General features: G+C 39.1%; 1 protein-coding gene and 1 long non-coding RNA gene across 5 annotated transcripts in view; one reads left to right on the forward strand and one right to left on the reverse strand.

Moving 5' to 3' along the window:
* The window catches only part of LOC149473310 (inactive dipeptidyl peptidase 10-like), a 243126-nt gene that overhangs the window by 44584 nt on the left and 170552 nt on the right, over positions 1-27990 (forward strand). For all 4 annotated transcript variants that reach the window (XR_016313081.1, XR_016313082.1, XM_089679770.1 and 1 more), the window contains exons 2-3: positions 18087-18201; positions 27874-27969. Coding sequence is in view for 2 of the 4 variants with exons in the window: in XM_089679770.1 (XP_089535896.1) it covers positions 18087-18201; positions 27874-27969 (211 nt within the window). In the remaining 2 variants the exon portion in view is untranslated. The remainder of the gene's footprint in view (positions 1-18086; positions 18202-27873; positions 27970-27990) is intronic.
* LOC149473311 (uncharacterized) lies at positions 519-27952 on the reverse strand. Its single transcript, XR_016313083.1, has 2 exons — positions 27850-27952; positions 519-1767 (listed from the first exon to the last, which is right to left on the reverse strand). It is a non-coding gene; the product is annotated as an uncharacterized LOC149473311 (long non-coding RNA).

The following is a 27990-nucleotide window of genomic DNA, read 5'->3' on the forward strand; positions in this document are numbered from 1 at the left end:
TTTAATCAAGATGCCATATCTTACTGAGGATGAGAAGGAAGTTCATAGCAATACATTAGACCAATTTTAGAATTCGATTTTCTAAAGCATAGAGGATGGTATTTCATTTAAAGGATAGGACCCCTACTATGGTAAACACTTTTGTTAAAAAAATTTAAGTATCTAGAGCCAGCATCCCTTATTATTGCTGCCTGAAAAAATTATTTAGATGAAGAAGCCTATGTTATGGAATCAGAAAATGAAAAAACAACTTCTGAGCAATCTTCTCTTCCATGTTCAAACAATAGTTTGACTGAAATGCCTTATGCCTCAGAAGTCAAAGAGATCAGTTCATTGACTGTCAACAGCAGCTTAAATAATATAGCAAACAGTACTGTTGTCATTAACAGGAACAGTTTATTGCCATTTCCAAAATTAGAATTAGGATCAAATCGAGATTCTTCTCCTTTACCTTTAGAAAATGTTGCTCCAATTTTATTGGATGAAAGTGGAAGACCATATGTACAGAGTTTATTGAATGGCATGAAAATAAAATTTTTATTAGACACGGGAGCTGAACTCAGTTTAATGAAACATAAATTACATGTAAATGCCAATTCTCCAAAATGCGATTTACTTGATTTTAGTGGAAAACGTAGTTCGATTGCTAGAAAAGTTTCTAATGTGACTTTTGAGATTCCAGGACTTCTGCAAACTGACATTGACATCTGGTATTGTCATGGTACAAAGAATATTCTTGGTATTAATGTGATTAGTAAACTCAATTTGATAATTGATTTATGTACTTCAACAGTATGGAGAGATCCATCTAGGCCCAAATCAATGTTGATTGATTCTTCCATGTACAATAATGTTGGAATTATTTGTACAGCAATTGCTGATATGTCTTCAGATCATAAATGGCCCCATACAGGAACCAATCTCGAATTGGAACAAATGGTTCGATCACATAAAGATCTTTGGACTCACAGCAAAAAAGGTTTGCTTAAAGATTTTGAAGTTGACTTTGAAGGTAGAGGCCCTAAGCCCCAACCTCAATACAAGTTGCCATTAGAATCAATTAATCCAATTTCAGCCATTATACAGGAGTTTTTACAGCAAGGAATATTAAAGAAAGCACAATAATTGTAATTGGCCTATCAGGAAAGCTGATAATTCATATTATTTATCAATTGATTGCAGGACATTGAATAAATGCATTACAAATAACAAATCTGTTGTTCCTGATTGTAACATAAAGTCACATCTGGATGCCAAGTATTCTCTGTATTGGAAATCGCCAATAGCCATTTTTCAATACCATTACCTAAAAGTTGTCAATATAAATTTGCCTTCAGCTTTAGCAAAGAAACGTAAATGCTCATGAGGATAGTCCCAGGCATGGATGTTAGTAATGGAATAGTTCATGAATATTTAGGAAAAATATTATCAAAATTCTCTAGGCCAGAATGTATTGTCCAGCATGTAGGCAAGCTTCTGCTGACTACACAAAATATGAATGAGCATATCACTCTTTTGTCTGAGTTATTTACTTTGTTGCAAACAACAGGACTAAAATTGAATACAAAGAAAGTTCAGTTGATGAACAGTCAGGTGGAATTACATCATATGCAAATTAGTCATGGACACAAACAATTATTGCAAAAAAAAGTTAGAACCATTTCTGTTTGTCCAATTCCGACAAATCGCAAGGCTTTGCATCAGTTTTTGAGTGAAGTAAATCATTGCAGAGATTTCATACAGGATTTTGCGGGAAAGTCTAAATACCTATTTTAAGAGATAAAGATGGTGTATTTGATCAATGGGGTCAAACTGAGAGAGATGCCTTTGAAATGTTGAACAGGATCTATAGAATGCTACTACATTAAATACTGTTGAGTTTTGTAGTTCAATTCCCTTTGGATTACAAACCAATGTTTCTAATAATGCAATCTCAGAAACCCTGTCTCAATTTAAAGAAGCTAATCAGAAAATAATAGGTTTCTTCTCAAGAGATTTGACAAATATCGAGAAAAACTTTGATGCAGATATTAAACAATTGTTAAGTATTTTCTTTGCAGTCAAAGTAACAGAAAACATTGTGAGATCTAGTAAAATCATATTACAGACACCCAATTCATCACTAAAACTTCTCCTAGAGGAAAATGGTTCAATAGAATGTCTCGCAAAGTATCCTCAAAGGTTCAGAACATTGTCATCCAAACACATTCAGATAGATGTAGCATTTTTCAGAAAAACACGCCAACACGCTTGTACAGCTGTATGTAAGAAGTCTTTACTTCATGTTTTCAGCATAAGAACTGAGAAAAGTATTGAACAAGTACTTGGTACTACAGAATGGTCTAACACTAGAATAAGAGCTTCAGCACTGAAAACAGTTACGCATATTTAAAATTTTATAGAGATAAGAACAAAGGCATAGTCCATTGTCATCTCTGGGGTGATACAAAACATTTTTTGTTTGTGAAAACAGGGTTTTGAGTCATGACCAAAAAAGGAGATGTATCGTCCTGTTATATCTAAATTCACAGAACACTAGCAGAAGAATGTAGGTGATTTTAGAAAAATTTCATTTTAAATTAGGTCATTTTTCATTTTAGGAAAAATAGAACAATGCAAGCCAATTAGAAATGTTATAATCAAAATATGTCTTCCATGCCATGACTACAAATGCTTGTGATATGTAATATTAATAGATACAGTTGCAAGAAAAAGTATGTGAACCCCTTGGGATTACGTGGAGTTTTGCATGAATTGGGCATAAAATGTGCTCTGAACGTCATCTAAGTCACAACAATAGAAGAACACAGTCTGCTGAACATAATACTACACAAACATTAGATGTTGTCATGGTTTAATTGCACATAATATGGAAACATTCGCAGTGCAGGGAGGAAAAAGTATGTGAGGCCCTAGATTAATGACTTCTCCCAAAGCTAATTGGAGCCAGGAGTGAGCCAACCTTGACTCCAATCAGTGTGATGATATTGGATGTGTTGCAGCTGTCCTGCCCTTAAAAAACACACACCTGTTTTGGGTTTACTGGTTTCAAGAAGCACTGTCTGATGTGAACCATGCCTCGCAGAAAAGAGCTCTCAGAAGACCTACAATCAAGAATTGTTGACTTGCATGAAGCTGGAAAGGGATACAAAAGTATTTCCAAAAGCCTTGATGTTCATGTGTCCACGGTAAGACAGACTGTCTACAAATGGAGAAAGTTTAGCACTGTTGCTACTCTCCCTAGGCGTGGTCATCGTGTAAAAATAACTGCAAGAGCACAGCGCAGAATGCTACATGAGGTAACAAAGAATCCCAGAGTGTCAGCTAAAGACCTACAGAAATCTCTGGCACATGCTAACATTTTTGTTGACACATCTACAATAAGGAAAACATTAAACAAGAATGGAGTACATGGGAGGACACCACGGAGGAAGCCATTGCTGTCCAAAAAGAATATTGCAGCACGTTTGAAGTTTGCAAAAGAGCACCTGGATGTTCCACAGCACTACTGGCAAAATATACTGTGGACAGATGAAACCAAGATTGAGTTGTTTGGGAAGAACACACAACACTATGGAGAAAAAAAGGCACAGCACACCAACATCAAAACCTCATCCCCACTGTAAAACATGGCGGAGGGAGCATCATGGTTTGGGGCTGCTTTGCTGCCTCAGGGCCTGGACGGATTGTTGTCATTGATGGGAAAATGAATTCCAGAGTTTATCAAGACATTTTGCAGGAAAACGTACGACCATCTGTCCGCCAACTGAAGCTCTGCAGAGGATGAGTGATGCAACAGGACAATGACCCAAAGCATACAAGTAATTCAACAAAACAATGGCTGCAACTGCACAGAATACGCCTTCTGGAGTGGCCCAGTCAGAGTCCTGACCTCAACCCGATTGAAATGCTGTGGCATGACCTTAAGAGAGCGATTCACACCAGACATCCCAAGAATATTGTTACACTGAAACAGTTTTGTGAAGAGGAGTGGTCCAAACTTACTCCAGATCGTTGTGCAGGTCTGATCTGCAACTACAGGAATTGTTTCGTTGAGGTTATTGCTGCCAAAGGAGGGTCAACCAGTTATTAAGTCCAAAGGTTCACATACTTTTTTCTCCCTGCACTGTGAATGTTTACATGTTATATGCAATTAAACCATGGCAACATCTAATGTTTTGTAGTATTATGTTCAGCAGACTGTGTTCTTCTATTGTTGTGACTTAGATGATGTTCAGAGCACATTTTATGCCCAATTCATGCAAAACTCCACGTAATCCCAAGGGGTTCACATACTTTTTCTTGCAACTGTAAATGTAGGTATAATAATCAATGTGAAATTATCAATGTCAAAATAATGACACTGCATTTCTGTTACAGGAAATGACCTAAGAGTTACTGCTAGAAGAAAACTCTAATATTTCTAAACTTTCCAGAAGAAAATACATTTTCCAAGAAGGAAATCTGTTCTGGAAGACGCTTTGCAACAAGAATTTCATTCATCATAGATTTTGTTGTCTTTTTATGTTCAATAAAGTTATTCTAGCTTTACAGAGTACAGGAAGAAGACAAGAAATCTCAAGGCATATCATAGAGAAGGAACTTATAAAAACAATTGACTTTTGACTACCGATAAAATCATTATTCATCAGATATATTGTTTTTTTGTGTGTACATTTTATTTTGTCGTTATATGTTTTCCATATCAAGATGAGATCAGTTTTCACCTTCACATTACAATCACACACTGTATACTTTCAGAGTTGAAAGGGTTAAACCTCTTTACAATAGAGCCACTCTAGTTAGCTAGAACATCTGTTGTAATTAAGCTAGGGATACGTTTTTCCTAAAGTACATATAGAAAAACTGAGGCAGGCTTTACATTTTTATATGTATGGTTTTCAAAAATTAATTTGATATACATGAATGAATTGATGTTAAGAAACATATTTTATATTTACATTTTGATAAGATAATTTGAAAAGATGTGTGAATACTAAAACTTTATGCTAAACACATTTTGAGTTTTTACACAAGAGCTGAAAGGACTTCTTATTTTGGACTTTTCTCACCAATATAAGTTAACAGAATATGGAGACAATTTCGATACTTAACACAGAGCAATCCTTTTGAAGAAGATGCAATTACTTCTCCTGTTTCTGAAGGCTAAGCACACGTCAGCTGATTGCATTTGGCCATCCAACAAATGCCATCAGGTATCTCTAGTTGTAATCAGGAATAGAAATGTATATATTTGTGAAATAGTATGGTGACAAACATGGTTGCCTTATGCTCTGAAGCCGTTTTTCATTTCATAGTAATTTTTTATTGACTTTATGGGCTAGATTTATACACATACTGACACCAAAGCTGGAGAGTGCAGAATCAGGATCACTTCTGCATAGAAACCAAATCAGCAAAACAAGGTTTTGTTGCCAAAGCTTAACTGAAGAAGCTGAGGTTAGAATCTAATTGGTTTCTATGCAGAAGTGAGCCTGATTTTGCACTCTCCAGCTGTAGTAAATGCCCCCAAATGTCCAATCAGTTTGGTAAATGTTGAATATAGACTTTCATATTTTCCTTAGGTTTGCTTTGTTGAGACAGATGAGTGTGAATGGTAATAGAATAGATGCTCTAACAAATTCACTATTCTTATCAATTGCTTGGTTGCATAATAAAGGTATTCTAAAGTATAAATGTTTTTTTTTTAACCTTAATCCATTCTCTGTGTAGTGCCCCATATGGAAGAAAAATATATCTTAAATATATTTTTAAAATATTCTTCCCAAATATATTGACATATATTTGAAATACTACAATTTTGGCCATATTCAATATATTTCAATAAATAAATATACTGTATGTTGAAATGCTTTTTTATTATAAAATATATTAAAAATATTTGTAAAAATACATTTTAAATATACTGTATGTCTTTAAAAATACCAATCTACATTTTTGAGATGCATTTACAATATATGTAAAAATATGTTAAAATGACTTTTTTATATGTTAAAAAAATCTGAAGAATATATTTAAAATAAATATATTTTTTAAAATATATTCTTCAGATTTTTTTATTATATAAAAAAGTAATTTTAACATATATTTGTAAATGCATTCCAAAAATGTAGATTTGTGTTTTTAAAGACATACAGTATATTTGAAAATGTATTTTTAAAAATATTTTTCATATATTTTGTAATAAAAATGCATTTCAACATACAGTATGTGTGTGTGTGTGTGTATATATATATATATATATATATATATATATATATATATATATATATATATATCATTTTTTTATTAATATATTGCATATGGCCAAAATTGTAGTATTTCAAATATATGTCAATATATCTGGGAAGAAAGTTTTAAAATATATTTGAAATATATATTTCTTCCATGTGGGGCTATTCCAGTGGGTGCCACAGGTATACTGTCCAGGTCCTCCCCAAATACTATGCCCCGCAGCCAGGCACAGAGGCTTATTCACACGTTTCTCCAATAATCAGTCTAGGGGTCTTTATTTTGTTGTTTTTATTTTTTTGCAGAATTGTGGATGGGGATGGATGAGTGAGATATTTGGGATACTCCAGATCAGGAACTGTGTAGATTGAGGACTTTGTCTAATCTTCAGGGCAAGCTATATTGGAGTCCTTGCTTGAATCAAACAGTGGACAGCTGAAGGCAGTGGCAACAAGTAGTAGCAGTAACAGCAGTAACTTCTTTAGAGCCCTAGAGCAATGTCCCTTTAAGTAGTAGTGGACAGGTGGACAAAGCTCTTTGGAACACCAGCCGGTATCCCCTTTGCTTAACCCACAGCTGACTTCCATAGCACCAGAAGGAGGTTAAACAGCACACAGTCTCTAAGATCCTAGGATCCTAGGACATGCTACTCACAAGGTCCAAGAGCAGCTGGATGCCTTCCTCTGTGTTTCCAGATTAGATCTTCAGGAGACCGCCCCTCAGTCAGCATAGCGGAATTCAGGTCTCAGCAATTCAGGCCCTCAGGTAACCCACCTGAGGCCTAAAGCAGCAACCTCCTTAGAGGGCAACGTGCCCTCTTCCAGGCTTGGACAATCCTAGCCAGGAAAGACCCAGAGCCCCATATGCTCACAGAAGATATATAATTGCCCAGCATGCCTTAGAGCCCCTCTATCTGGAATAGGCTGAGGCTGTATCAATATTCATGCTGCCATCTGCATAGCTTCACACCTATCATCCAAAAACTTCTGCAGTTTCCTGGATACAGAGGAAGCTAGGCACTCTAGCAGCACCTGAGCACACAGAGCAGACCTCACTAATTGATCACAGCTCACCCAGTACAGTGAGCTAACTATAATTGTACCAAACAAAAATTACAGCTCCCAAGACTGTCTTCTGCTACTAAGGCCATGACTACCATAGACTAGCATTTTCAAATCCAAGCAAAACATAGTAGTCAAGCTCCACCCTTAATTTTATCAAAAGAATGAAAGGAAAAGTAAGTGCAAATTTTGATGCCCAAATCAATTCCTTAGAAATAATGGACAGTTCTTAAATTCTGGAAATGAAAAAGAGAAACTATAGTGCATTTTCAGCAAGCTCACATTTTGATTTATTGTTGTAATATCTCTTGAAAATAATTTTGGATATGACTTTCATACATCACACACTTGCTGTTTCATGTTTTTATGATTGTATTTTTTATACAGTAAATTGCATTATAAATTCTCCCTCCAGTGGTTACCTGTATATCAAACTGTGTGGTCATCATCACTTACTCGGATAAATCTCTTAACTGTACATAAAGTCTATTGTTTTCAGATGTTTGAATATATATACTGTATATATAAATATATTTTTCTTTTTTATTGCTATTTATAAAGTCATTATTTTACAATTATGGAAAATCTGAATTTCTTTACAAAGCACACAAGTCTTTCTAATACAGGGCTGCCATCAGATCATATGGGAGGTACTTTTGTATAGGGTCAGGGAAAAAAGTTTGAATAATGGGACCATGCATTGTGAGAGTCACCTACCTTACCCCTCATTATTCTATATTATTCTGCTGCTAAAGGACTGTTTTATTTTTATCTGCAAATCAACTGAGCCTTCCTTCCAGTCTTCATAGGAACCTCATGCCCAGGCACCTGTTGGCGATGTTGGGCATAGTGTACTTGTGTTATCAGGCATAGGCTGGGAACATGTTCACTCTCACTCACTTGCTCTCTAGCATTATTGACAAGTGCTAAATCCTAGAAACAATTGCATTTGAGCTTTATTGACCTTGGAGGAAAATACTGCGTTGCAACTAAAGGCAAGTGAGATACCACTGCTACGTGGACAAGTTTTGTATACTATATTATGGCACAAACAATGCAGTGTGGAAAGCGGAGACCGCTTAGGTGCTCTCACCACCTCCGGAACAACCACCTCTGACGCGGTCTCAGAAGTTATGCGTGACCGTAACCGGAAGTGACGCGACTGAATTTGAGCTTAGTTTATTTGTCTATATTGTAAGTGCAATTTTAAAAGCTCAATAAAGTATTTGGTATATTTCTACATTGGAGCGGGCCTTGTTCCTTTTCTATTTACATGATATGGTTGTACATGGAGTGACATCGGATACCTTGTGAGATCCTTGTGTACAGTTGGCTGAACAAGTGAATATTGGGGACTCCTTTCACCTCCTGCGTTAACGAGAGAATATAAAGCTTAAAGCCCTCTTTTTTCACCTGCCAAAGCAGAGGATAATAGAGCACTGGTAAGTGCACACCCGTGTGGGGGCGCACTGTGACCACTGTTTTTTATCACTGGAATTTTTTTGATCACATGGTGGATTCTAAGATATGTGGAGTTGGATTTGAATTTGCATCAACTCTTTCCTACACATTAATGTGTTTTAGTCTGTATTGGGTCCAGGAATTCTGATGGTGATGCTCTTCTATCCTCAGTTCTACCCAGGTATCTGTGCTATGGAGGGGAGTGTCCCATCTCTGTGTCATTCATCTTTGTAGGTTGATCTGCTATTTAGGTCTATTCGCAACGTAGGCTAGCAAAAGGTCAATGTCATGTACCTGGTGGGGGAGCCTGACGTAGAGAGAAGGCGTCCTCTTATGACTCCCGCTCGGAGCCCCTGATAGTGGGAAGAGAGGGCGCAGAGCCAGGAGTGGCACGAGTGCCGGGTGGATCTGGAGCTGGTGGCAGGTAGCTGAAGACCCAGGAGATCCAGATGCAGTACAGGTGCGGATGCAGGAACGTAAGTGCAGCAGCAGGCAGGTATGGCGGCAATCAGGATGCAGACTGGGACTGAACACCGGAGCGTGGATGCGGTAGCAGGCAGGTATGGCAGTGACCAGGATGCAGGCCAGGTGCAGATCCGTGGGTGCAGCAGCAGGCAAGTATGGCACACGTCAGGATGCAAGCCAGGTGCAGGTGCACGTAAGTAAATGCAGCAGAGTCAGACAAGCCGGGTCAGTATTAAGCGGGCAGATCAAGTACAAGGGAGCAGGCAAGCGGATGGTCAGGGATAGCCAAGGTCGGTGCAGGCGGAGTTCTTTCTTAGTCAGGGTCAGATCAAAATACAAGCAACAGGATCAAGTAATAGTGCAGGGACGTTGCAGACCAGAAGGCATTGATTGTACTGTATTGCAGGTTTAAATAGCCCGCCTAGCGGTGACGCGGACTCTACTGCGCATGCGTGCCCGCACGCTCCCGCGCATGCATACTCGCACCGCCTCGACCTGAAGGGATCTGTCGACATCGCATGGCTGCATGGCAACAGGGTCCCTGACAGTCATGGTTTAGAGGAATGGGACATGTAGTTGCTCTTTATTTCATATTTACTTATCTAAATTATATTTAAATATAATAAATGAAAAAAGAAAATATGTACCATATGGCTCACATTATCAAAGAGCTTCTGTGTATAGGAATTTTTGTTTTTTAAATGATAATTACCTAGGTGGTAGCCAGTGTCCTCCGCCAGTTATAAGCATGAGAACTGAGCCTCCGGCTCTGCTCTGCCCCCCCCAGAGCTCACTGGATCAGGTTGGTTCAGGCTCTAAGTGGTTTGCTGATAGGATGAGCCAGGTGCCAGTCCAAGCTCCTGAGTGAATCCTGACCACATCTTTCCCCAGCCTGGACTGGCTGTGTGATGTAAGCCAACAGTGGAGTTTACCCTGCTGTCAGCTGAAAACAGGTCAAAGGAGTTCAGAACGAACTGCACTCCTGTGATCCACAGGAGAAATACAACCAAACAATCTTTGACTGTACTTCTCCTTTAAATTCTAAAATGTACTTATTGGTTTCAGTATTCAGATAAAATAATGCCAACGCATTCTGAAGGATCAGTGCACACAACAACACACCAAAAGAGCTACCATAACAGAAACGTCAGCTCTGGATTCTAAATAGTCTTTTGTTTACGACAATTTTGAAAGCCCTAAAGAAGGTGGGGTGCATTGATCTCCCTAAATGTGGTTGCTATATTTTATCTGGTCTTAGTGCATGGTGGATGAGGAGCACCTCAAAAAAGTCATGGGATTATTTGTTAGAAATCCCAAATAATTTTACTGGCGTTCGTACTAGAAAATGCAGCAAAGGCATACTTTATTGTTCTGACACTACATCATAGAACTGGTAAACTGCAATATATCCAATTTTGTTCTTGGGTTTTAATATGCTTTAACAGATTCACATTTATTTATGTTGTGTCAACAATTTATGCAGCACTTTACACATTGCACATTTACATCAGTCTCTGCCCTAAAGGAGCTTACAGTTTAAGGTCCCTCAGATGCATACCTACACATACTAGGGCCAATTTACTTACCAACATGTCTTGGGAGTGTGGGAGGAAACCCATACAACCACAAAAAAAAGTAAACTCTATGCTGGTAGTGTTCTGGTTAGAATTCAAACTGAGAACTCATTTGCTTCAGGATTGTTGATCCAGAGAATGTCTCCTGGGAGATCAAAAAGGAAATTTCCTTCTGCTCTGAAGCAATTTGGACCATGCTTTATTGTGGTTTTTTTTGGGGGGGAGGGAGGGCTTCCTCTGGATCAACTGTGAGTCCAGGAAGTTTTCTGATTGTATGTTTTTTTTCTGGTTGAACTAGATGAACTTGTATCTTTTTTCAGCCTGACTAATTATGCATACTGTAACTGGATATTCATTGTAGATTTTCATATTGAGATCATATGTTCTCCCTATCTTTGGGCATGTTTTCTGCAGGGGTTTTCATTATCCCTTGTTGATTTCTATAAATGGAAGAAGGCTTGCAGCCTACATTTATATCTGTATCCTGCTAATAAGACCACAACTAGAGTCACTATTAGTCAACATCAACTCAACTGCAATAAGATGTTCTGTCTTTGTGTGTTTGTTTTTTTATCTGGAAACATGGTTTATATAATAGATACATACATATTATTATTAATCCAATTTTGCTTTAGAACAAATAAACATATTTATATAGAAAGGAATTTTTAAAAAAGCACACCATCTAAAGGAAACATTTTACAGTCCCTTTACAGAATAGAATGGTATGGGTGCTGTGACCAGGCAGGACATTGTGTGAAATTAGGCCACAGAAAGGATGGCAATAAGTTACTTGCTGATCCTCTTCAAGATCTGTCTGAGAAAGTTATGTGTATATATACACATGGACAAAGTGATATATACCGCATTATAAAAACGGCAATCTGTTTTCAGATTTAAGAACAAAAAGGTACGGTTTGTTTCTGTGGTTCATTAAAATGAGCTCCTGTCACTTCAAGTTTAATGGAGTTCAACTGACATACCACAAAGAATTATCTGAAATGATTTACAGATCCACAAGTATTTTAAGCTAATAAAGTCAATTTGAATTTTTATCATTTTATCAATGACCCAGTTAGTTTTCACTTTTTGTTTTTATATGCGTAATTGTCATCTTTTTCTGGTTATTGTATTCTGATGCTGGTTATTTTATTCTTCTAGCTGGCACTTGTCAGAATACCATACAAAAATAATATAAAACATTATAAAAATTATATAAAATATTACAAAATGATTAATAAAATACTATAAAATATATAATGAAACAGTATTTTCTTTTATTAAATTTTTTTTTGGGAAGTAATATTTTGCCTGCCATCATCTGTACAAGTTTTTTACTATGGACTGGTACATAGCGCACTTACGGGGGGAGGTCGAGAGAGAGAGAGAGAGAGAGAGAGTGTGTGTGCGCACACCTGTGACCTAAGAATGATGTTGTGTCATGCATTTTGTGTGATTGTCACTGAGAATGGTAACCAACTCTGAATATGAGAGGTCCCTGAACCTGAACTCGCCAGGGCCCCCCAAGGTCTAAATCAGGCCCTAATGCCAGATGGTGTCAGCAGGGCCACCCACAACTTAAATTTTAGCCAATTCACAGGAATAGGTCAAAATTCAAGCCATATTTGGCTAGCTCAAAGGAGTGCCATGATCACAGCATACATTTTTATTTTATAACATCAGCTTTGTAATAACAATACAAGCAATAGTTATTTATGACAATCAAATATAGGTTTACTTGAAAAATCTCCTTTCGTGTTGTGAGTCCTGCCTGTCTGCTGGCCATCTCTTTCTACAACTTCCTGGGTTCTCTGCATGCTTTGCAACTTCTCTTCTGCTATTTACTCTCAAGCAATACATATCCCATGGTACCTTGCTGCCTGTAAGCAGTGATTCCTGTGATGACTCTGCCTCCTGAAACTCCTCCTCTGAGTACCTCTGTTCTTCAGAAGGCAGGCTCTGTGTAATGTGTGACACATCAGTGCCTACTCACAGAGCATGGTAAATACATGTCACAGAATTCAAGGAAGTAAATATGTGGAGATCTTCAAAAAGTCTGTTTACAAACTTCAAGATTGTTCAGAGTAATAGGAGTAGGCTACAAATAATTGAAACACGATGTGGAAGTTAATACATTATTTTATATTTTGACCATAGATACTGTGGAGTATCAACCTGGGACAGGGTCAAGAGGGGGTAATTGTGGAGGGTAGGTACTTCCCCTACAGCCCTGCCTATTAATACGGTGAACAGAAAGAAAAAGGAGGGTTGTTGGTGTCTGGAGAGAGGAGACCTAAGTGCATCCTGGATGTCACTGATAGACTTACATAGTTACATAGTTAGTCTGGCTGGAAAAAGACAAAAGTCCATCTAGTTCAACCATAAAAAATACATGACTGAAACTTTACTGGTTGGTGAGCCTGCCTGTTTGGGTTTTGAATCTGTGTTGAAGCTACACAGTGAAGGAAATAAGTATTTGACCCCCTGCTGATTTTTAATGTTTGCCCACTCATAAAGAAATGATCAGTCTAAAAATCGAATGGTAGGTGTATTGTAACACTGAGAGACAGAATAGCAACAAAAAATTCCAAAGAAGTGCATGTCTAACAAATTATGCACTGATTTGCATGTTCATGAGGGAAATAAGTATTTGATCCCCTATCATTCAGCAGGATTTCTGGCTACCAGTGTCTTTCATACAGGTAACAAGCTGAGATTAGAAGCAATCTCTTAAAGGGAGTGCTGCTAATCTCATTTTGTTACCTGTTTAAAAGACACCTGTCCACAGGAGCAATCAAACAATCAGATTCCAAACTCAATGATAATTACAAAAAACCTCCTGCGCTCACAAGGACTCCTACCCTATAACCATAAGCTGCTGACACTAAGCTTATACCCAAAATAAGTGAATAAACAGTGCAAAAATTATGAGTGCAGCGCTAATTAGTATCTAATAGAACCGTAATACAATATATACTCAATCCCCAAAATAAATCCAAGATACTCAATACATATACAGTGTCATGCATGTATTCCCTCATGGGGAATATCTCGTGCAAAAAACGTGAAAATAAAGTAATATATACTATAATAACATATATACTAATAATAAACAGTGCCACACAAAAAGTGCACAAAGGAATAAACGATAGTTCAAATACGAGAAAAGTCCAAAGTTAATAATAATAATAATACTGATGATGCTGTGCTTAATGATGAACTTCACACTCCACTCTTCATGCAAAATTATGTGCAGTGTACGTGATGCACACGTGACAATCCTTAACAGCCAAAATGCCCCCTCACCTCCTTCCTTAGACCCCAAGGGGCCAGCACGCTTTCAGGATCACACGATCCTATCCATAGTACATTCATAGCATGTGGTAGGAGGCTGGAAGATTCATCGTTTTGTGAGTGGAAATCTATTTTTATACCTATTACCAATAAAATTACTGGTTGCACTATGGAGGGTCTCTGCTTGTGTCTTACTATGACCCTGGGAGGAGCTGGCTGCTAAACTGGTGGACGCTGGAGGAGGAAGATATTTTCTAGAGAGTGATCCAAACTGATAGGATCGTGTGATCCTGAAAGCGTGCTGGCCCCTTGGGGTCTAAGGAAGGAGGTGAGGGGGCATTTTGGCTGTTAAGGATTGTCACGTGTGCATCACGTACACTGCACATAATTTTGCATGAAGAGTGGAGTGTGAAGTTCATCATTAAGCACAGCATCATCAGTATTATTATTATTAACTTTGGACTTTTCTCGTATTTGAACTATCGTTTATTCCTTTGTGCACTTTTTGTGTGGCACTGTTTATTATTAGTATATATGTTATTATAGTATATATTACTTTATTTTCACGTTTTTTGCACGAGATATTCCCCATGAGGGAATACATTCATGACACTGTATATGTATTGAGTATCTTGGATTTATTTTGGGGATTGAGTATATATTGTATTACGGTTCTATTAGTTACTAATTAGCGCTGCACTCATCAGATTCCAAACTCTCCACCATGGCAAAGACCAAAGAGCTGTCCAAGGATGTCAGGGACAAGATTGTAGACCTGTAGATCATGAGAACAGTGAGGAATCATCCCAGAACTACACGTGAGGATCTTGTCAATGATCTCCAGGCAACTGGGACCACAGTTACCAAGAAAACAATTGGTAACACACTACGCTGACAAGGATTGAAATCCTGCAGTGCCTGCAAGGTCCCTCTGCTCCAGAAAGCACATGTCCAAGCCCGTCTGAAATTTGCCACTGAACATCTGAATGATGCAGAGGAAGACTGGTTGAAAGTGTTGTGGTCAGATGAGACCAAAATCGAGCTCTTTGGCATCAACTCAACTTGCCCTGTTTGGAGGAGGAGGAATGCTGCCTATGACCCCAAGAACACCATCCCAACTGTCAAATATGGTGGTGGAAACATTCTGCTTTGGGGGTGTTTTTCTGCTAAGGGGACAGGACAACTGCACCGCATTAAAGGGACGATAGACAGGGCAATGTACCGTCAAATCTTGAGTGAGAACCTTCTTCCCTCAGCCAGGGCATTGAAAATGGGTCATGGATGGGTGTTCCAGCATGACAATGACCCAAAAACACACGGGCAAGGCAACAAAGGAGTGGCTCAAGAAGAAGCACATGAAGGTTCTTGAGTGGCCTAGCCAGTCTCCAGACCTTAATCCAATTGAAAATCTGTGGAGGGAGTTGAAAGTTCAAGTTGCCAAATGTCAGCCACCAAACCTTAATGACTTGGAGAGGATCTACCAAGAGGAGTGGGCCAAAATCCCTCCTGAGATGTTTGCAAATCTGGTGGCCAACTACAGGAAATGTCTGACCTCTGTGATTGCCAACAAGGGATTTGCCACCAAGTACTAAGTTATGTTTTGTGAAGGGGATTAAATACTTATTTCCCTCATGAACATGCAAATCAGTGCATAATGTGTTAGACATACATTTCTTTTGAATTCTTTGTTGCTATTCTGTCTCTCAGTGTTACAATACACCTACCATTCGATTTTTAGACTGATCATTTCTTTGTGAGTGGGCAAACATTCAAAATCAGCAGGGGATCAAATACTTATTTCCTTCACTCTAAGTACACTTATGTTACTGTTTTAAGACAGTGTAATAATAAGAAGTTGACCCTGGGTTGTTTGGACTGAAGCTGAAGACAAAGCCTATTATTTTTGTTTGCTGACACAGTGGATTTTAAAGAATAAGTAGCAACTTGTAACCAGACACAAGAAACAGTCCATGGGCTTTGAGTTTCTTTGATTTATTAGGGAAATCAACTTGGATAAGGTAAAGGGGCTATGGGATGCCCAACATGATTGAAGAATAACAAAATGAGGACAGTTTCCTTCTCTAGCATACTGCAAAAATGACAGACATTTAACTGTTCCTCCTACTAATTCTAATGATAGCGCACTATTCCTTCCGCTGATACAAACGATTGGGCAGTATTGGGCAGTATTCTTCCCACTTATAACAATGATGGCGCACTATTCCTTCCACTGACACCAATGATGAGGCGCTATTCCTTCCCTTGATACCAATAATAGGGCAATAATCCTCCCACTAATACCAATGATGGGACATTGTTTACTCCCATTGACCCTAGCACATTTTTTATTCCCACTGGCCACAGTCCAGCCCCCTCAAAGTCTGAAGGACAGTAAACTGCCCCTTTGTTTAGAAAGTTTGGAGACACCTGAGCTACACTATAGGGCGCTTCATATATGTAAACCCTTACCTGGTAAAAAAAATCCATAAAATAAAGAAGCAAGGCAAAAAATATCCTGTAAATATATATATATATATATATATATATATATATATATATATAGTATAAATACATACACTATATTGCCAAAACTATTGGGATGCTGCCTTTACACACACATGGACTTTAATGGCATCCCAGTCTTAGTCCATAGGGTTCAATATTGAGTTGGCCCATCCTTTGCAGCTTTAACAGCTTCAACTCTTCTGGGAAGGCTATCCACAAGGTTTTGGAGTGTGTCTATGGGAATGTTAGACCATTCTTCCAGAAGTGCATTTGTGAGGTCAGGCACTGATGTCGGATGAGAAGACCTGGCTTTCAGTCTCCGCTCTAATTCATCCCATAGGTGTTCTATCAGGTTGAGGTCAGGCCTCTGTGCGGGCAAGTCGAGTTCCTCCACCCCAAACTCGCTCATCCATGTCTTTATGGACCTTGCTTTATGCACTGGTGTGCAGTCATGTTGGAACAGGAAGGGGCCAACTCCAAACTTGTCCCACAAAGTTGGGAGCATTAAATTGTCCAAATGTCTTGGTATGCTGATGCCTTAAGAGTTCCCTTCACTAGAACTCAGGCCAAGCCCAACCCCAACCCCTGAAATACAACCCCAAACCATATTCCCCCCTCATAGACACACTCCTAAACCTTGTGGCTGCCGTCCCAGAAGAGTTGAAGCTGTTATAGCTGCAAAGGTTGGGCCAACTCAATATTGAACCCTACAGATTCAGACTGGGACACCATTAAAGTTCATGTGTATGTAAAGGCAGGCGTCCCAATATTTTTGGCAATATAGTGTGTGTGTGTATATATATATATATATATATATATACACATACACACACACACACAGTATATATATAAGTACCTAATTTTTTTTCTAAGTGATCACATAACCTCTGCTCTCAGCAAGAAGCAGAGAAAAAGTAATACACTGAACTTCCCAGTGAAGAGCTATGCCGGGGGGGATTGGGGGTTATTGTCACCACATGTTTTGGCCATTGAAGCCAGAAAACTGACCATGCTGGGATGAATGTGGTTGTACACCTAGCATGGCAATTTCAAATAGCAGGGGGACTGGAAGGAACACCAGGAAATTCACACAAAGGAAGAAATACAAAGGGAACAAGATACTTTTTATCACATGTACATGGCACAACAGACACATCAGAAAACTGAAATGCCTATTTTCCCCTCTCATCCTGACAATACGCTTTAAGAAGGAAATTCCCCTCACTTTGGCAAAAATCTCCTCTGACTTTTTTTGTGCTTCTGGGACAGGAGGTGAGGACAGATATACCCCCCCCCCATATGATACAGACAACCTAACAACAAACTTGACATGGATTCTAATTATGTATTACTGTTCAAAAACTAAATTGTAAAGTATTGCCTAGAAATACTCTAATATTTTCGCTTAATTTTCACTGTAGACATTCTGTATATTCCGCAGTGTTATGATGGTATTGTGTGTTATATTTTTCAGGATATGGGGAGTTCGGGGGCTCCTCCTCGTAACTGGCGTGGAATTGGTCTGGCAATGTTGGTGATTGCAGTAGTTATGTCACTTGTGCTACTTTCTATTTTCCTGCTGTCTCCAGGTAAGCATTTTGTATCTTGTTTTTACAGTCTCTCACTGTTTTGTAATATATTAATAGTTCAGTTCTGCAGAGGAGCATGCAGTTTGCATGTCTTATACAAAAATTAACTGTAGGTAGTGTGTCCCTTCTTTTTTTATTTAAAGAGCTTTCTGTCTAGACAGTAAATCATATAAAGTTTACTTTGTGTAAACATACTGCAAATAATACTTTAATATTTAAAACTAGAAAGCATCCAGTTAGACTGCAGAGCTGCTACCTGGGGAGAAGCAAGTGTGGAGAACATAGAAAAAGAGAGAAGAAAAAACAGAAGGGACGGGAAGGTATCAGTAAAGGAGAATGGTATCTTCCTAGACCAGGGGTCTCCAAACATTCTGAACAAAGGGCCAGTCTACTGTCCTTCAGACTTTAGGGGGCTGGCTTGTGGCCAGTGGGGGTAGAAAATGTCACATCATCAGTTGGTGTAAACAGTGTCTCAGGCTTAGTGGTCTGGGGGGGAGAGTGGGTTAAAAAAAAATGACATAACACCTGTGGTAAATAGAAAGAGGACTAGTCCCCCATCATTGGTGTCATTAGGAGGAACTATCTACCGTCATTGGGGAGAAAGAGGATTTGAGCTGGGCAATATGGGAGGGGGAGAGACATGTACCGGGAGAGGGATTTCAGAAGGGGGATGGATTTGTACTGGGAGGAGCAGGGAACTTATGTATGCATATTAGTGCTTGATTTTTTTTTTGGGGGGAAGGATTTCTTAATTACACATAATGCTCATGTATTTTGGGGGGGGGCACACTTTTGCATGTTCGCCCTGAGCTGTAGATGACCTTGTCTGGCCACTGAGTGGGAGGAATAGTGCCCCATCACTGGTATCAGTGAGAGGAATGGTGCCACATCATTGGTGTCAGTGGGAGGAATAGTGCCCCATCATTGGTGTCAGTGGGAGGAATAGTGCCCCATCATTGATAGCAGTGGGACAAATTATGCCCCATTGTTAGTGTCAGTGGAAGCAATAGTGCCCCATCATTGGTGTCAGTGGCAGGAACTATGCCCCACTGTTGGTGCCTGTAGCAGGAATAGTGCTTAGTATCAGAGGGAGGAATAGTGCCCCAAGGGCCGGATAAAGTCTAGCATAGGACTACTTCAGGCCCGCAAGCCACAGTTTGACAATCACTGTCCTAGACCATATCCTATTTCCCAGGCAAAATTAATTCCTGGAACACTACTTGTTTGTACATTGTTTCTGGGCCCTACTATAGGTACAAACAATAAATAACATACACATGCAGTATGTAGTATCACTGTGATCATCGAGAGCAGGAGAATTTATTTTGGGTTGTTTTTTGGTGGTGATTTATGGTAATAGAAAGAAAAATACAGCTAAATTTTTACTAATGAACTTTGGACAGTTTTCCTTTGATAATAAAAAAAATCAGGAGATATCTGTTACCATTTACCACTAAAAGAAAGCAAAGTTTATTCTGAAAAAAAAAAACAAAGATCCACCTGCAGACACAAAGTAGTTACAACAATGTATACGTCTTTACTAACACATGTCAAAGTTGCAAAATAGTGTTCGGGCATTAATGTTTTTTTTTTACTATCAGTCACTAAGGGGTTAATATCAGAATTGATAAAGCAATAAATATTAAATGTAAATATTCTGACTGTAGGGCATGTCCACCATCTGTGGTGCTCAAAACCCATCAATCCTCAGAAACTAAGGGGAGAAGCTAATGGAATAAATAAAGCAATCACAGCTAGGAATAATATACCATCCTATTAATAAAAAAACTTTATAGTGTGTTTCTATTATTGAGGTATTGATTGTGAGTTGAGAAGTATGACTTGCTTTTGGGGCATTTGTTCAGCTCTAATTCTTCATTTATGTCTTGTTCCTATAATCTCATGCTGTTAAGTGTGCATATGATGAAGGGTATTACAGAGAAACACAATCTCTGCAAGTTGAAAAATTCTGCATTTGAAAGCTCCCATAGTGATATCAATGGTGTTGTCTAAAGTAATGAGATATTTGATTATAACAAAAATATTCAGAAGCTGGGAGATCATGGGGGGGGGTAAAAAAGTGTTTTCCGTTTTCTGTATTGGTTCTTATCATTGTCAAGATGGTGTTTGCTGTTGAACACTAAAAGGCAGACATAAATTATATAGGGATGCTGTAAAAAGTTTGAAAGGGCCCTCTGTTACCTTATAGTTACCAACATTCTGCAAAAGGGGGGTTAGGTCAATGTCCATCTTTACCCTAAGGCCCCAATCATACCTGAGCATTTTGTAGTGCGAAGCTCGAAGCTCCAAAATGCTCAAGGGGAAAAAAAATCAATATTACTCTATGGAGATGGTTCACATCTCCACTCCAAGTTGCCTGAAGCAGAACGCTTGAAGCTCAAAAAAGTTTTGGAGCTACTTTTGTAGCTCAAATAGATCAGATCTGCATGTTTTTAACGTGTTTCTATTCCCATAGAACAGAATAGAGACGCACGATTGGCACGTTTTCTCACGCTTTTTTGCATTTTAATGCGCATTTTGCATGATTTTCTGCTCAAATTAAAAACATTTTTTTTAAAATAGTAATAATATATGAATAAATAAATGTAAAATGAATAAAATAAATACACATATAAATAAAAAAACATGATAAATAAATAATAATGAACCCCTAACCTTGAAATAAAACATTAAATAAATTATTATTAATATTATTATCATCATCATCATCATCAATAATAATAAATAAACACAGACAAAAAAAATACAATAATAATAAATTATTGTTATTGTTATTAGTATTTTATTACTTTTTTAGGTTCTAGGGGGTTAAGGTTATGGGTTAATTATTATTAATTTATTATTACAAGTATTTATTTATTTCTGATTGTTTTTATTTATTTTTGTATTTATTTTACAATTGTTTATTAATTTTATTATTATTATTATTATTATTATTATTAATAATAATAATAATAATAATAAATAAACACACAGACAAAAATACAATAATAATAATAATAATAATAATAAAAAACAATTATTGTTATTAGTATTTTATTACTTTTTTAGGAGTTAAGGTTATTGGTTAATTATTATTCATTTATTATTACAAGTATTTATTTATGATTATTTTTATTTATTTTTGTATTTGTTTTACAAATATTTAGTCATTTTATTATTATTATTATTATCACCCTAGCAAAAAATAAATAAACAAGAAAATAATAAATAAAATACTAACCCCAACCCAAACCCTAACTCCTAATCCTAACCCTAACCTAAACTTAACCCTTACCCTAACAAAAACAAAATAATAATAAATTAATAATATTAATAAATAAATAAATAAAAGCTGATGGAAAAGCTGAAGCAGAAAAACCTAGCAACAAATGATGCAACAGATGATATTTTTCATCTGTTTTGTCAAAGCTCAAAAATGGCTAAAAACGCTGTATGAAAACATGCATAAATCGTGGTACAATATGTGCGAAAAATCGCACAAAAAACGCTACTCTCATATGTGAATGGAGCCTCAGAGCTTGCTCAGGCCTAAGCTGGGGGGTCAGAGAGGGCTTTAGGGCAGATACGTGATCCATACTGCTTATAAACTTTAAAAGCAGACTCTTCCGACTTGGCATTTAAAACCCATCATTTTAGATAAATGGCCATAGATGTTAGTTCCAGTTTCAATTTTAGAAAATCTGTGTGCTGTGCTTAGGGTATGTTGTTTTTGTACATACACAATTCCCAGAACCATTGGCTGGCAATGAGTCATTGTGATGTGCACTGTGCTGAACCTACAGCAGGAGTATCAAAGTCAATTAGATAACACAAAGGCAGATTAAGGTGCCATTAAAAAAGATAAGATCTTTTATATCTACATGGCTTTGTATATTGCTTTTATGTTTTAGAAATGTAATATACTTTCAAAAACACGATGGCCAGCTTCTCCTTTCTGGTTTTAAACATTATGGTGGATGTTTTGGTTCTTTTCTATCCATTTGGTATTAGTCTGGAGAAATCACATGGTATGGTTTGTGCCTTTCCATATATGTTTATGAATTGTGATATTTGTTTTTACATATTCTGAGCACTAAAAAAAATAAAGCTTTTGAGCAAGAGTGAGGGAAATCCTCACTAACAGCAGCAATATGCAAACCAATCACATTCCTTTGAACTTAATGATGTCACATGACCAAAAAAAAGTTCATATGTGACTGGTTTCAATTGCTGCAGGCTACTGCACTGCCACCATAGTCCTAGCACTATGCCATCATTTTTAAAGCTGAATTCCAGACATATTCGTATTCAGAAGCCACTAATAAAATAAATCTTTTTTACGTGTACCAAATGCCTTTACAAAACCAGTAATTTACCTTGTAAAGTAGCAGTCACATCATCACTGCGTTATAGTAGTAGGCCCACCAGGGGCGGACTGACAACTCATGGGGCCCCCGGGCAATAGGGGATCATGGGGCCCCTGTGTCCTTGCCCAAACTCAAAAAAGCCTATGAAAAAGGTACCAGGGGCATCTCATGGAGCCCCCTACTGACCCCGGGCCCTCAGGCAGAGCCCGAGTTTCCAAATGGTCAGTCCGCCCCTGAGGCCCACCCATTACAGGCTGCCTGCAGAAAATTACAGGAGGGGACAATTACAAAACCACCCACCCTGCACATGGAAAGACAACAGCAGTGAAATGTCTTTATTACAGGAAGCTCCCAAACAGATTTTCGCACTGGATTACTTCACAGACCTGCAGGAAATACAAAAAGCACACCAAAATTCCAGTAAGAATACACATGCATCATCTATTTAGACAATATTTGTTTATCACTTTGTAGCATTATGAACGATTTTTCGTCCAAAAATCGAAAATGTCGTTCACTCGGTAATCCGATGGTGCCATCAATGATTTAGAAAATCACCCGACCAAGTCACAAAGTTCACCCCATATAACAGGCGAAACTTCTGTTCCTTCCAGGTCACGGCTCATGCGCATATTCATTTCGGAAAAATTATCGTACAATTTGACCATCGAGTCGAAAATGGGTCATTTTTCAAAAATTTTCCCCGATCACCGAAAAGGGGAGGAACCACGAAAATTGTCCGGTGACACTGACTCACTAACAGAGCAAAAATCGGCCAATTCTTAGGTCTGATTTTTGAATGAAAAATCTGTCGAATTTCCACCCATGCATGGCCGGCCTAAGGGTTGCTTAGTAATTATTTTGGGTTCCCTGTCAATCTGAACCTCTGGTTTCAAGCCCAACCTCTGCTGACACCACCGTGCTCCCGTGACCAAAGTAAATCACCACTGTAAAATGGACTCACACACAAGTTAGTGCAAACCAATATGAAGTTTATATTGGAATCAAAGGTAACTCGATCAAAAAGAAACAAAATGACACTGATATATGCAGCAAATAGAACCACTCTTGGTAATTGTGAGCAAAAATAACAACATTCACCATAAATTAATAATGACTGTTAGCAGGCCTGCTTTCAGAAATAATCCACTGCCTCCAATCTGAGAGGACTGCTGAATCCCCAGTGAGCAGAAAACAACTATCAAGAAACAGGTAAGCTCACTGTGGGCCCTCAGAACTAGATGACAAGGATTAGATGTGAAGGAAAGAGAATTCTCATGTGAAATTGAACACTGTCCCACTAGGAACACTACAATGTCTTCTGCGCGCTTGTTGGAGCCCAATTGGTGTGAAGTTGAGCTGAAGTGTGTAATATAGTTCCTAGGGATGGTGACAGAGATAGTGAAGGAACAAGGGGACAATTAACACCTTTCCTTTTGGTGGTAGCAAATTAGAGCCGGGTCCCCTTTAAAGCACTAAACGTGGGTCAGACTTGAAGTAACCAGAAGTAATGAATAGCAACAATTGGTATAAATGTCTGTAGGCAAAGACTGCTCCCTTTGTACATCAAAGGCAAAAGTTAACACTAATGGGAATCCTGCTTTGCTGAGGAAGGGAAACTTGTTGTTTCAGTGGACACTGCTGTATCCTGGCCTGCAACTGCATATCCTGCGATCAGCTTGTACAAGAAACTGCAATGTATATTTATATCAACAATTGCGGCTGCTAGAACTAGGCCACAAACTGAGGAAACTATATGTAATGTTCATAACTATGTGTAGGTAAGTAGCTGAGGTGGCAAACTGTCAATACTGACAATCTGCCACCTCAGCTATCTACCTACACATAGTTAAGAACATTACATATAGTTTCCTCAGTTTGTGGCCTAGTTCTCACAGCCGCCACTTGGTTAGTGGATGCATGGGTCTCTCTCTCCTGATTAAGTAGTCTGGCAGGTCATAGCGGTCTGTGTCTCTCTGCAAACAGGGTCTGTCCACAGACTCTCCAGCTCACACTCAGCGTCCCGTCTGGTCTCCTTCTGTCAGATTGGCCTGCTGGGCAGCGTGGCAGACCGGGTGGTCAGTAGGCTGTTCCTCTCTCTCCAACTCTGGCTCCATGGCCTAGTTCAGCACTTCAGCTGTCAGCACACCTCCTTCTCCTTCAGTCTCTCCCTGCACTCTCCTGGCCAATCTACCGGACTTTTATATTTATATGCCCCCGCCCACATGTTACCTCTCTTGGGAAATGTAGTCCCTGACTGCCCTGCTCACCAGCTGAGTCCTACTATACAGCATGTTCCAGAGGGCTGTTATGGCCATGTGGGCGACCCTGAATGGCAGACCACAGCTATCTAATGTCCATTTTAATGTACTGCAAGTAATACCATTTCAATGGGCTACAACTGAGTTCACCTTTAAGTAGTTTAAAGCTTGCAAGCAATTTTCATTCATTACCACTTGCCTACCGGGCACTTATACCCCCTTCCTGTCCAGGCCAATTTTCAGCTTTCAGCACTATTGCACTTTGAATGAAAATTGTACGGTTATGCAACACTGTACCCATAGGAAGTTTTTTTCACACAAATAGAGCTTTCTTTTGGTGGTATTTAATTGCCGCTGGGTGTTTTATTTTTTGCGCTATAAACACAAAAAAGAGCAAAAAATTTGAAAAAAAGTTTTTGTTTGTTTATATTATAACATTTTGGAAACAAGTAATTTTTCTCCTTCACTGATGTGCATTGATGAGGTGGCACTAACAGGCAGCACTGATGGGCACTGATAGGCAACACTGATGAGGTAGTACGGATAGGCAGTACTGATGGGCACTGATAGGCGGCACTGATGAGCTGGCACTGCTGAGGTGGCACTGATACTGCACTGATATGCAACAATGATGGGCACTGATAGGTGGCACTGATGGGCACTGATAGGTGGCACTGACTGGTGGCACTGCTGGGCACTGACTGGCGGTACTGCTGTGCACTGATGGGTGGCACTGTTGGGCAGCACTGAGGGGTGGCATTGATGGGGGCACTGCTGGACACTGGTGGGTGGCACTGCCGGGCACAGGTGGGTGGCACTAGTAGGCACAGGTGGGTGGCACTGCTGGGCACTTGTGGGCAGCACTGCTGGGCACTTGTGGGTGGCACTGCTGGGCACTGACTGTGACAGCATGAAGAAAGTGCAGCCGATAACCGGCAACTGCATTTACCAGTGATCTGCTTTTTCATTGAACACAGCTGATCACGTGGCAAAAGGCCGCTGTGATTGGCCTTTTACCACATCACGTGATCAGCTGTGTCCGTAGGACACAGCGATCACTAAGATCGCTGGGTGCGCGGGAGGGTGCGTTCTGGGAGGACATCATATGACGTCATATGATGTCCTCCCAGAACTGAACAACCGTGCTGTAGCCGTCATTCGTGGTTAAACATGTTATAGGGCTCATGCACACAGGACTTAAAAAATACTGCTTTTTCTTTTTTTTTTCCTGCCTGTAAACGCACCTCTATGTTAGCCTATGTGTCTTAGCACACATAAGCATTTACATATTAGAAGAGGAAGGTTCACAGACAGAAAAAAAAACATCAGCACATTCAGGAGAGAAACATTTTGGCTTGACACACCTAAATGTGCTTAAACTCTACTTAGCGCTTAAGTGTTCATTCATTTTGATGGTCAGAATAAATTAATATTCTGGTCAATGGAATCCATAGACTCTGAAACAAGCCTAAATGCACCTAAACACATGTGCAATACACATGGCTATAGGCATGTTTTTCAAAGATGCTTTTTCCTGCCAGGAATAAAAGGTGCTCAGAAAAGAAATTCAAATGCCCAATGTACACAAAGCCATCATTTGTCCTTCTTGCTTCCCAAGCTTGGCTTGTAACATTTTTATAATACATGTTCATCTTTCCAGTAGATGTGTGCAACAGTGTTGTTACCATGTGGCCAGTGTAGGCTTAGGTCAAGGCATAGCTTAATACGGATCGATTATATAGATCAAAGAAAGTAAAATCTAACCCATGTGAACACATTTAAAGCTTTTTTTTTTTTTTAAATAACGCACATGGTATACTTACCTGCTCTATGCTATGGTCTTGCACACAGCAACCCCAATCCTTATCTTCTAGGGTCCCAAGCCGACATCTCTGGCCCCTCCCTCCTGCTGGGTACCCTCAGAGCAAGCAGCTTGCTATGGGGGCATCTGAGCAGGCTCATTCCCGAGCCACCTCTCCATTCACACACAGACCCCCGGTTTGACCCCGCCCCCTCTCTTTCCTCACTGGCTGTAATTGACTGCTCTCTTAGCCAATGAGGAGGGAGAGTCCGTGGAGAGCTAATGTGGATCGGAATGGGTCTCAGATAAGTATTGGGGGGCTGGGGAGACTGCTGCACATAAAAGGTTTTTTACCTTCATGCATAAAAAAAACCTCGAGTCTTTACAACCACTTTAAGCAATTACAGCAAGAGTTTAAATTACGAGTTCACTTTTATTGAACTTTTATTGTATGTACTTGCCCCATGGTGCTGTGTTAAATACTAATCTAGCAACCTTTATTTGGCAGCCATACCTGATGGCACACAGCTTTTGTATCCCCCAAATATCCACTGCTGGCCCACCTTCATTGCATATGAGCACTACAGCTCATTCATTTCCATGGGTGAGCCATGTTAGGTTGGATGGCTGCTGGAAAACTGTGAGGATGAGCTGGCAGCAGACATTTTCTCTTGAAAGGCTGTATGGTGCCAGATAGAGCCGCACAGTGAAGATCACTGGAGTGGGGAGCAAGGTAATTGTTTAATACAGCAAACACAGCACAGCACAATCACTTTTATTGGACACCTTGGTCGGCGTGCAAATATGGGAAATACATAAAGACATGTGAAATCTAAAAAAAAAGGGATTCATGTACTGAATGCTATCATTTTACTGGTGTTAACCACATACAGTTACCAAAATGCAATATTTTTCACAATCATAGTACTTTAAACATACCTGTACTGACCCCCTGCCTGTAACCATCTAGATCAGGGGTGTCAAACTGGTGGCCCTCCAGCTGTTGCCAAACTACAAGTTCCATGAGGCATTGGAAGCATGACTCCCAAAGGAAGAGGCATAATGGGACCTGTAGTTTCGCAATAGCTGGAGGGCCATCAGTTTGACATCCCTGATCTAGATATACACTGTATGACATCACTGGGGACAGATATATTAGAATACGAATATATTAGAATACGAATTCTGACAAATGTTACAGAAATTCACTGCTTACCTGGGCTGTGCATCTTCTTGATAGATAACCCAAAGCAGCCTGAGAAGTATCCTCTGATGCTGTCTGATCTGGAATATTTGGAAGACCAGGTTGTTTTACGCCAGCTTTCATGGGCAAGTGGTAAGTAAAATGAATGTAACA

Source organism: Staurois parvus, unplaced genomic scaffold (assembly GCF_062004578.1).
Source record: "Staurois parvus isolate SC_StPar_1 unplaced genomic scaffold, SC_StPar_1.0 ptg000017l, whole genome shotgun sequence".
NCBI classification, from domain to species: Eukaryota; Metazoa; Chordata; class Amphibia; order Anura; family Ranidae; genus Staurois; species Staurois parvus.